The sequence below is a fragment of the Ostrea edulis genome, chromosome 2 (assembly GCF_947568905.1).
Source record: "Ostrea edulis chromosome 2, xbOstEdul1.1, whole genome shotgun sequence".
Classification (NCBI taxonomy): Eukaryota; Metazoa; Mollusca; class Bivalvia; order Ostreida; family Ostreidae; genus Ostrea; species Ostrea edulis.
Window position 1 is genome coordinate 105,654,851 of NC_079165.1, and position 12,440 is coordinate 105,667,290.

Genomic DNA, 12,440 nt, shown 5'->3' on the forward strand with positions numbered 1-12,440 from the left:
AATTGATGTTGATTTTTTAAAGTTGATTTGATTCCTATCATAAAATGGAATCGATTGTATTAAGTTTTGAAATGATTTGATGATCAACAAATATAGGCCTACTAGCTATTAACAAATTATTAACAAATCGTACACATTTCCTGAAATATCACCGATTTTTCCTAGTTCGGGTCACATGCTGATTTTTGAAACTTCACATTCATTTTACTTTGAAGTGAAACATCAAGAATTATTGTATTTTGAATATTTTTGTGATAGGATTTGGAAGGTTTGAACTTTATATCGTGTATTATTAAGGTAGAGCTTAGGCCTAGACGTAATTTAATTCAGAGTGCATTTTTACCGAAAACAGGGGATCGCAACTAGCCTAAGGGAATACTAGGGCCAAGTTTTACTGAAGTTGTATACTAAAGACGTACACGTAATAAATAATTTTAAAAAAAAACAACAACATTGTATTAGGCCTATATAGATCTATAGGCCTTATACTGCACACGTATGTTGCATATAACCTAGATAACTTAGTAGAGACATTACTATTTCAACCTCCTCTCGTAAACAGACATGCATGACAGTAAAATAAATCAAGCCCCCCCCCCCCCCCCCCCAAACACACACAGACACACCACCACCCGCAACAACAAAAACAACCCAATATATTCCTACTAAATGCAGAAATTCGTACTCAGTCAGAGAAGCCAGTAACAATGTAATTTTGGGCAAAGTGAAGTTCTGTAAATGGACGTTTTATTTGTTTTCTCTCATTGTATTCGTGTCTTTACATAAATCAACATGTGCTAGGCGAGCTAAAAGTCAGAACGAATACCACACAGACCTTAAAGGCATATCGGGCAAAGAGGTCAAAATCCACATCGTGTGGTTAAAATTAGAATGGATATATATTTATAGCAACAAAATTTATTTCAATGGGAGGTAACATTTGTACACCTCGCAAGATTGTTTTCGTTGGTTATGCTGTTTGTTTTAAGAAAAATGTAATGGGTTACTGTGATTCATCGATGCGACAGAATATTTATACGTGATTTGTGGCGAATTTTATCTGTTGTTTCGTAAATTGAAGCTTTGTTGTTCGTCATAATCGAGTGCGCCTACACTGGATACAGCTTCGTGCACATTGATTGTAAAATCGAGTCCGTCCACATTGCATTGTGACCTTGTTCCGCTTATGTTGAGACAACTCTACATGACCCTATCCATGCAGAAGAAAAAAAAAACCGTTTATTTATACAAGTCTTGGTGAATGGTATTAACGAGTTTCGATGTATACACAGGTAGTTTGGATTAATTATTAATGGCTTTCAAATACCGGCCTTTACGAACTCTTGGTAAACACACACACACTCGATCTCATTCATCGACATAACTCGTAGCGCCGCTGAGCCAACAACACGGAAAATATAGGCAAATATATTATTGTAGGAAGGTGTCGGACAATAAGTCATGATGCGGATTATATACCTCCGACATGTGAAAGCTCGCCTCTTCTGATTTGTAGATGTAGGTAATGAACACGGACTGTGCAGTTCTTGACGAGCAACGAAATAAAAAGAAAGAAAAGAAAAAAAATGGATCGCAGCGGGCACCTGCCATAGAACACTCGAAAGGAAGTGTTTATTGTACATGTTCTTGGAATTCTGGATAAAAAATGGCAAGTAACGGGAATACAAAGGGAGGAGATAATCTCTACCTTACCACCATGGACACAATTGATCCCAAAACTGTATGTTTGGATTTAGAAGGGGAAGAAAATGACATGAATGGGTCCGACAAACAGACGTGGGTCAAGTGGCCTATTCTGTTTGAGAGAGCTTCAGGTAGCTGGTGGAATCCGAAATTTGACTCGCATATTTTAGAACGAGAACAGTGGGAAAAGTCATTCCCTCAGACTCGTCGGAGATTTCGTGATATCCTGTTCATCATTCTAGTGTCTTGTCTAGCATGGAGTGTTTTCTTTGGAATAAGGCAGAATGCACATTGGTTAGATTTTTTGATAGGCAGTCTCATTCTCCTGTTTTTAATAGCATTAATTCTAGGCTTTACATTTACCAAATTCTATAAGAGATTTTATCTACTGACCTCAATAGTTCTGTCAGTGCTGTTATGTGGGGGGATCCTAGCCCAGTTTTTGTACAGTAACTCTTTAGTGTCCACTGTCGGGACTTTCACTGCCTCCATTGAAGTCTTATTTATGATGTATACTGTGATACCAATGCCACTGTTTATGTCCATTGGACTTGGGGTCACACATTCCATATTATATGAGGTACTAGTTGCAGTGAGAAATGAGCACATGCAGCAACCAATATTCATAATTGGGAAAGCTCTCTTGCACCTGTGTGTCCATGTAATGGGTATCCATATCTTCTTGATGTCTCAAGTGGGTCAGAGGAGTACGTTCTGGAAAATTGGTCAATCTGTGATGGCTCAGAGAGAATTGAAAAATGAAAAGAGAATTAAAGAGAAGATGATCCACTCCCTCATGCCTCCCTCTGTTGCACAAGAAGTGATGGCTTCACGACAGGATAAAGAGCAAAATCCCGATGAGGACTCGAGATCCAAAAAACGTAACTCGAGGTCCAAAAATGTAAAAGGAGAAATCATATTTCGTCCCTTCAACATGAACACCATGGACAATGTTAGTATATTATTTGCAGACATAGTAGGCTTTACTAAAATGAGCTCAAACAAAACTGCAGCTCATTTAGTAGGTTTGTTGAATGACTTGTTTGGAAGGTTCGATTCTCTGTGCACAAATTCAGGATGCGAGAAGATAAGTACCCTCGGGGACTGTTACTACTGTGTGTCTGGATGTCCCCAGTCACGAGAGGACCATGCAACATGCTGTGTGGAGATGGGGCTGGGTATGATCACCGCCATTAAAGAGTTTGACAGAGACAACAATGAGTCGGTGAACATGAGGGTAGGTGTTCACACTGGTACTGTACTCTGTGGTATTGTTGGCAGACAGAGGTTCAAGTTTGATGTCTGGTCCAATGATGTCACACTAGCTAACACCATGGAGTCTAGTGGCCTCCCGGGAAAAGTGCATATTTCGGAGGCCTCCCTCAGCTTCCTCAATAGAGAGGATTATGACTTAGACGAGGGCCCAGATGTTCAGGGTGAGTATTTTACAATGTTTCATTGATACATGTACATGATTGCAGTTAAATTCCAGAGTTTTAAAAAGGTGCGATTCAGCAGACAAACTGGGATTGTCTGTGTCGGGCTTTCTGTGAGGCGATATTCGATACGTAGTTGATACGTAAGTTTAGAATACTAGTACCTGGTACATAGAGTATACATTATAACTGCACACCTTTTCTCCAGATAATGGAATTTTGTCCCTCCTCATGGATAAAATTACATCTATATATACATTGCATAAAGTACATGTATATTGATTTATATCGGGTTATACAAAACTTAGATATGTCATTTGATATTTGCATTATGATAGAAAGGGCTTTTTTTTTTTGGTATTAAATTCTGATGGAAAGGTTCATGACTGCAATGTTGCACCTGCTTGAAAACGAAATTAATGTCATCCTGATATTGAGTATGATGAGAGTAAAATTGTTATGGATGTACATTGTTATGTGAAAATATTAAATGAATATTAACACTTAGCACCAGTCCAACATGTTTGATGTAATCTAATATCATTAGACAAACCAATGAATACTGAAAGCTGGTTTAGAGAAATTACTTTTGAAAGACAGTCTGATCTAAATTGGGTTTTGAAATGACTTGGGAACAGTTGGGTATAATTAACTGCTGCATCCCTCTGTGGTATTTTCTAAGATAATGAGAAAATGGATTGAATATCTTCATTCAAACCTAGGTCAGGGTTAACCTGATTAAAGCATGCCGTTACAAAAAAAAAAAAAAAACCTTCAAGATACCCATCCACTTATTAGCTTTTAAAATGTAATTACTTGAGTCGAAACTTGAATAACAGAGTCACCTAGGACAGCCATATATTGCACTTGTTAATAATAGCAAAGTGTTTGATTTCTCAAAGACATTACTAAGAACACAATGTGAAAAATGATTTATCGTGTCTATAGACAAGTTCGGTCATAAAAGAAAACAATCTTTCACACTCGCACACGAGTACTTCAAGGTACATTATCATACAAATTGTTAAAAGCTTTTAAAGGATGCACCGTTTTTCAGCTTCTTAGAGACGGTGTAATTGGACAGTAAAGGTTCATATATATGCATGTGTTTTGGTGGATATCAGTTGTTTGTATATCAGGTTACAGTAACACATGCATGCACCAGACACTCTTAAATTCCATTGACTGTGAAATGGGGAAAAAACACATTTTTTTTTCTTTCTTATCTTTTGATTTTGGTCATTTACTTAACACCTGATCAGGTAAGAATTCAGAACACATGCAAATACACTCATTATCAATGTTTCATTGATTGGTTATAATTATAGATCAGTCGATGAATTGTTGGTTCAAATCAAGCACTTGTTAAATACTTTATAGAAAAGAAGTATGTTTCCGATCATCTGATGTTGATTTTCACTTTCAACCATAGTTTATTGTAGATTTATAAAAAAAAATACATGAGGAATTTATTTTGTGTAATTTACCAAGAAGCACCACTAGCATTTAGTAAACTTAACTCACTGACTTTTTTAAAATATGAAATACATGTAAAAACTCGTGATCAATATGTCTACTTGTGAATTCATGTTCTCATCATTTGAAGTGTAAGAGTTATTTTACAATATTAAGTACTGCATCAGATAAGGAATCTACAGTATTAGTGAGAATATTTTAGCCACAATTTGTCCATCTTGTCCTTAGCATAGAAAAGTTTACTGCAACAAGTGCAAGAACATTCCTATGCTCCATATACAGTATTTTAAGAATACAAAATAAAATGAAATAAGATCAAAACTAGATATCATAAGAATTAAGGAAACACATACATGATATAACAGAATAATAGTATTTCTACTGAACCTCTAGTTGGCTGGAATAAGAAAAGATCATATACACCTGTACACTATAAACACATGTCTGACATAAAAAAGCCAGACCAAAAAAAAACCAATGCTTTACTTATACTATGTTTAAAGAATTGCACACAAAACACAAAAATACCCAAATCATATGATATGAAGGAGGAATCAATTTTTTACTGTTTAATCAATTGATACTATTTTCAGGTTTCTGGCAAGTCTTGATAATATGAATATGATTGGCAATTAGATAAAATGAGAGAGAACCAAAGTTCTATCATAGATTTATATAAGATTCCATCTGATTTCTATCCTTAGCACTCTATAAAGACTTGCAACAATTTTTTTGTCAACACTGTGGATAACTTTGCTGCATCATGATTAATGTTCTCTATACACTATGGAACTGTTTTGGTCTTGTGAGCTACTTGGGACAGGGGCAGATGATTAATTTAGTAGCTTGATGAATGTGTAAGGTGAAACTGTCTCTGAACTTGACTCCATACAGAAGCATGTTGACAGGGGCCCCACATTATTCTGAAGTCTTTTTCGTTGATGGTCACAGCTTGTATGCATAAAACCAGATTTTTTTTAAATATTGATGTGCAAACTTGAGTAAAAAGAAAATGAATTCTATAGGTTGTAGTGAAGAATGTATTTCATTTCTTACACAAGCTGTCTAGCAAACATATTGTACATAATTATCTTATACATGAAAATTACCCTCAATATGCATGAGTCTTAAGCTGCATCAAACTGATTATTGAACATTCTTACTGAGATGGAGGACCATTTTAAACAATGGGATTAAGAATGTGTTTATTCTGTGTTCTTTGTGTCATTGACCAGTGGAATTAAGTAGATTAAGATAGGTATTTGTTTCCATATGGCCTCTCTAGACAAGAACAGAAATTTCAGGTTAAGGGATACTCCTGACAACATTTAAAATCAATATTCATTACTCACTGAACCATTGATTCTCATTTAGTCTAATTCCCCATGTCCGACTGGATCTAAATTCACATTTCTCATGAATATTGGTAATCATGGCGATTGAGCTCAATGAAGTAAATTTCTGCATTAGCTATAAAGACAGTCAATAAAAGTGTACAATACTTAACAGAGCTTATGTGGTTTTGCATGATAGCAATCTTGTTAAGTAAAAGTCCAAGTTCATGAAATGGATGGCCACATTTTAATTAGGGTTATTAAAGCGTTTATTAGTGATTGATTGAATGATTTATTGTTAAGTGTCCCCTCCCCTTCCTCAGAGAATTTTTTTCGTTCTCATTTATAGACATCAGTAGTTTTACATGTAGTGCTACAGATTTAGATCTAGGTGCATTGGACCATTTATCATTTAGGGTTCTTTATTGTGTCACACTCATCATGACAAAGGACTTCAGCTGTTTTAAGGTCTCTGCAGGAAAATGAAATATCATATTATTAACAAGATTTGTCAGCACACAACCAGGTTAGCTTAACAAGTGATCTCTTCTTGCTATCAGAAATAATATTTTTAGGAAATTGCTGCTTTGAAGATAATTTATTGGGGAGTCAAAAGACAAGAGAAATCTAGACATTGTTAATTTGGCATTCCTTAGTATAACAATGTTGATTTAGAAAACACTGTGTAGGCTTTAGACTCCAAGAGATGTGTGTTTAATGGAGACGCACTGGAAGCCACAACTTATGAGTGTATTTCATGTGGCACAAACTTCCTCTTAAAAAAGTAACCCTGATAATTAAGGAGGAAAATCACTGACACCAGAGAAAATTGTTATGGATGAAAAGATGAGAGTAATATTTTGAAAACTTGAAAACTTTGCCTTAATTAGTGAAAAAATACCAGTCTAAGAAGATACTCATCTGGAAAAAAAATAATAAAAATTCAGTATTAGTATGAGATTCAAACACATGATCTACAGATATGTCAGATCGGCAGATTTGTAAGCTACCCGGCTTGGCAAGGACAAGGAATATATTTAACACTGATGTTTATTTCCCCATTTGGTGTTTTGAAAGGAGGTGAACCATTATGATTAGGCCATCATTAAAAATATTATTGTTTGATGTACTCCGACCCACATTTTTCAAGGTGGGTCGGTAGGTAGGTGTTTTTGTTTGTTTGTTTTTTAATGTCATGAAATTTTTTAATATTTAGTTTTAAAGTAAGGAGAATTTTCTATTATCAGGTAGGAGCAAATTTGACCGGTCGGTCGGAGTACATCAAACAAATCATTTTTATTTTTGGCCTTAGATGAGACAGTTAGCAAAAAGTACTTCAACACATGTGCCACCAACTGGTGTTTGCCTGAAATGGTGTCTTTGGTGATGAATTGACCTTTAGGGATATTAGGTTTACAAGTTGGCTTTGCAATTTTGGAAAATCTATGAATTTTAGTTGATTACTTGGACTTTAGTTTGCAATGTTTTGTGTGGGATTTAATTAATAGATGGTGATATTTTCGAGATGGATGGATGTACCAAATAAGTGGCTAAATCTCCTTTATCATTGCATCAATCATCATCATCTGGCCATTGTCAAAAGTGTATGGCGATCATCAGAAGAAAATTTGTTTAGTTAGAAGGAGACACAATTTCGCTGGTCAACAGCAATATTGAGCCTATGACTGAAAAAGTTTTGTTTAATTTCAATGCATGATATTAAAAGGTAAAAGCGATGTAGACTTCCTGGTGTTAAATGGTGTCACTGATCTTGGCATTGTTGGAAAGGACTTTACACTATATAGTTTTGGCCAAGGTTAAGTAATGGACAGACAGATAAACAGGCAAGCCAAAAACATATATATATGTCTTGATCTATTATTTTGTGAGGATACAAGTAATTTCATTCTGTACGGAATTTTATGTTCATTAATGAATTTATGAATGCGGAATGTAGTCATAGAATTAGTGATCACAGAGAAACCTCCTCATCAACAGCTGTTTTCTTTACTGAGCAGATAAAATGTGTATTAACAATTGTGCAAACTGCAAGACACTCAGATTCAATATCTTTACCCTATACATTTAAATTGAAAGACTCATAATATGTTTAGCAGGGTTAGTTCTTACAGGCAGAACCCTTAATCAGAATTTTAAAAAACTGTTTGTGCAGAGGATTTGTTTTGATTTTTTTTTTTTTTTTGGTCCACGTGATTGATATATGCCCTGATAGCCAAATGGGAGAAAGAAAATTCTCTCTTGATGTTAAAGTAAATTCCATCCATTTTAAATTAGAATTTTGACAAGTCTTTTCAGTGGCACTTGAATACTTGATTTGCTTTAAATAGCAACATTCTTTCATTCAAATATTGATTCAGGAAAGATTTGTAAATAAAAGTAGGCCTTAGGTGCCTTTGCAAATTTGCCATTGCAAAAATTCACCAAAAATTACTAAGGAGAATTAATTGACAGTTCATTCATGGAATTTTGTATTGGGCTGTATAAAACAGTGGCAATGAACAATATTCAGGTGATGAAACATTGCTATAAAGCTCTTAACAAACACAGTATTTGCTTTTTGGAAATCTTTAAAAAATTATTTCTAAGGTTCTGGAGAAATAGCAGTCAATCTACCTAGCCAGAAATAAATTTCAAAAGATGAAATTTGCAGGGTTTGTTTGAATAGTGGCAAGCACATAATGCCCAAAAGCTAAGATGTGTTCCTTTGATGGCTAAGAATAAAGAATAGCATATTTTACTAGAGGAAATCAATGTTATTCAGATGTAGAGTGATAAATGTTGAAGGGGTATTTATAGGATGACAATAATTCTAACCTTTTGTCAGAAGATGCTAGATAATAGGATTTCACCCTAGTTTATGAGCAGGCATGGGTAATATTGCCGTGAATTCCTTCAGGATACATGGCACATAAACTTGTCTGCTATTATATGGATGGAGTTACATTAAGGACAGTATTTGAAGAACAACTTGTTAAGATCTGTGAATTTTCTTTGCAGAATGTTTACTCCCATGCTGATGTGATATATACTATATATGCAAATGCAATAATCACTCTCTACCTCCTAAGTAGGACTAGCTGTACATCATTTGTTCATTATTACAGAAATATATAACCTAATGATTTTGTTATTACCCATAAATGAACATGTGAGGTCTGTGATGTCATTTGGGGTCATTGGGATCATGTCCTTTAAGACTCGTATAACGTACACTTAATTAAAAGAGATCTGTTCAGAGACTGTAGCTCTCATCTGCAGATGAAATAACATGCATTCAGGAGTACTGTCTTGTTACGAGATAACGAGAGTTCTTACAGCAGTTTACATGATGTGTTGAGGATGCTCACACACAAAGGAAGCAAGCAGTTTGCAGTCTTGTTCGTGAAAGTGAATCATTTTACATCAAGATGAACAAAACATTCTTGATTTAAAAAAAGGATTATAATAATGCGTTTGTATAAAAGATTAAGTGCTTTTTCTTGTCACCATGCTAGACTCACACATGCACACACATACAAACAAACACACACACACCCAAACACTTGCACACCCAAACACTCACACACCTGAAAACACACACACACACACCCAAACATGAAATAAAACCTTTTGAAGTAATTAATTTCCAATGGTTTTATGTTGTGTATCTAGGACTTGCTCTGAGTTCATTGGCAGATATTTCTACTCAGCAAATAAGACTTCCTCCTTTTTAATGAGTAAAACTGGTGCAATTTTCCACAGATCCGAGGAACACAGGGATATGGTTGTTGTCTGGCATATTAATAAAGACTGGGTCGATGCAATCCTTAGCTTATGTGCTCAATAAAATTGGGTGTGTCTCCATTTACACGGAAGTATGGCGTGTATACATTATTTTTATAACATGTTTCCTTAACTTCCATACTACAAAATGAAAAAATTACAAGCTGATTAAGGAGAATGCATTATGTTGCTCTTTTATTAATTATTTTTTTTTCATTTAAAAGATATGTGCATGTCTTTACTCTTCAGAAGTAACAGATCAGATGTTTTTAGTACATAGATTTACTCACAGAAACCATGTCATTAACTATAAAACAATTGCTGAATATTTTTTTTAATGATTATATGTTTAAATCTGGGGGTTGGCTGTCTTATCTCTGCCAATGCTTGCTTTCTTGATGCTATATACCAAATAACATAGGAGGGCTGGCAATGAATTGCCTTGCTACTAGGTTCACTACTATAGTGGGTTTTTTTTTTTTTAGGTCAAATGTTGCTAATCACATTTCGTGGGCAGATCCTGCAGGGGAATAGAGAGATTTGGCCCCCCTGGAATTTCCCTCTAAAAATATTTATCAGTAGAAAATTACAAAAATAATTTTTCCTCTGCCAGGGATTCACTGTAATACATGTACTACATTGTATATTAATCTCTTTTCAAGCTATATTTTCCAGGGCTTTTGCCACCTTTAAACATAACACTAATTTACAATTTAACATTTATTCTTAAGTTTTGCAAGTAGACAAGTTTGTTGGCCATTGCTGGTGTTTAAAACTTGTAAAAGTTGTACACAGGTACCCAATGCCTGGCCATTCCCTCCAATGTGTCGTGTGCACTCTCTATATACACATGATGGAGGCAGTTGGCCACGAGTTTGGTGTCAATGATGATTTACACAAATACATGTAAAAGGACCTCAGGTTCTAACATTTACATTCCTCATTACATGATCACATGACTGGCATGTGTCCCCTACAGCACAAATATAAACATGTAAGACATATAATAGATGAGCTTGCTTTTTTTTATCATCCCCTCACAAGAAGGAGAGTGAGTGGAATATTAAATGCTGCTGTAAAGTGTAAATATGTTAGTATGTGGGTGGGGTACCTTATGTGCATTAGATTTAAAGAAAACAGTATCACTGGAGGTGAGCAAACTTTGCAGGAACTTGCTCCCCATGGTGAGAAGTCCAACACTATATTTTCAAGGTCATGAGTGAAAATTGTCACATTAGTTTGTATATAGTCAATCGTTATTCAAAATATTCACAAGTGTAACTTGAAGATATTCTTACTGAAAAGTACAAATCTGTGAAAAAAATTCATGCATGTTTATTACACTTCATTTATTTTTATTTTTTAATTGAGGGCCATGCTAATATTAAAACTCCCTGAAAGACTTTGTCAAAGTGTAGCACAATTTCCCCATGAAAATCAAGAGCTCTACTAATATGCATTGTTACTACATATCAAAAGAAGCTCTTAGCAAAAATAAATGTATCTATAATTGTTCTGAAAATTCAAGGTGCAAAAGGAAATTTGCTGGAACCAGAAATTATCTGGGCCATTTTATGAATGAAATAGACCTAGCTCTTTTTAAGATTTGCAGATTAAAAAGAACACATATCACAATGGTTTTTAATCTGTCAGGATGTTCCAACTTTAGCTCTCTGCAAGTGACAGACTCCCATGCTGTGGATATTAATCTCTAGAATTTTCAGGAATTAGTTAGAACAGGAGATGACTTGCTGTCATGTAGAACTTTATTACTTGAAGCTCTGCACAGAAGTGTTGAAATCGTTTTGCTGACATTTGACATTTTCCGCATTTATTATACATATGATTGGAGAAAGAGACTCAATATGCAGCAGGAAGACTATTATTTATGAATGTTTTTATGAGGAAGATATATGACAGGACTCCAACATATTGGATGCTATGTAGAGAGATACCATTTGGAATTTTATGTAAAGAGTACAAGGAATGGTGTAACATAGAAAGCTTCTGTTGAGAATCAAATCCACTGGGACATCTAGCATGTTACAATCTGATGCTCTACTGATCAAGCATAAAGGTTAATTCCCCAGCCAGAGCAGGTAGAAAGGCCATGTTTCTAAACACAGTCTTATTGTTGTTTACCAGAAGGCATTCCCACTCTCTAGAGTTCCAACGCTAGTGGGGCGAAGTTCTGGAGTCAGATACTCACCCGCCAGAAAGTAAGTAAGTCTCATTGGCTTGTGGGGCGAAGTTCTGGGGTCAGTTACTCACCCACCAGAGAGTAAGTAAGTCTCATTGGCTTGCGGGTAGAAGTTCTGGGGTTAAATACTCGCCCACCAGAAAGCAAGTCTCATTGGCTTGTGGGGCAAAGTTCTGGGGTCAGTCACGTAACCCACCAGAAAGAAAGTCTCATCATTGGCACCAAATGTAACAGACAGTATTTACCTCTGCAGAGATTCGAACACTGGAACTCTGACGCAGCAATCCAGTGCTCAGGTCGTCTATTTATCTAACACTAGTGCTGTACTGCTCAAGACATTGAAAAGTGCGTACTGTCAGCCCCAAAATATTAGGATTATGGTAGAAATTTCAAGAAGTTGTGAATTGCAAAATGAAGATACAAAGTACAAAGAGTTTAATCAGAGCATTTCTCCCACAAAATAGTCATTAATACCATTTATGTAAAATACACCATATTTATTTTGAA

General features: G+C 35.3%; 1 protein-coding gene across 2 annotated transcripts in view; it reads left to right on the forward strand.

The window, feature by feature from the left end:
* The first annotated feature begins 888 nt into the window (after positions 1–888).
* Positions 889–12,440, forward strand: part of LOC125681099 (adenylate cyclase type 9-like) — a 44,607-nt gene continuing 33,055 nt past the window's right edge. For both annotated transcript variants that reach the window (XM_048921024.2, XM_048921025.2), the window contains exon 1: positions 889–3,140. In XM_048921024.2, the coding sequence (XP_048776981.2) occupies positions 1,667–3,140 (1,474 nt within the window). In that variant the 5' untranslated portion in view covers positions 889–1,666. The remainder of the gene's footprint in view (positions 3,141–12,440) is intronic.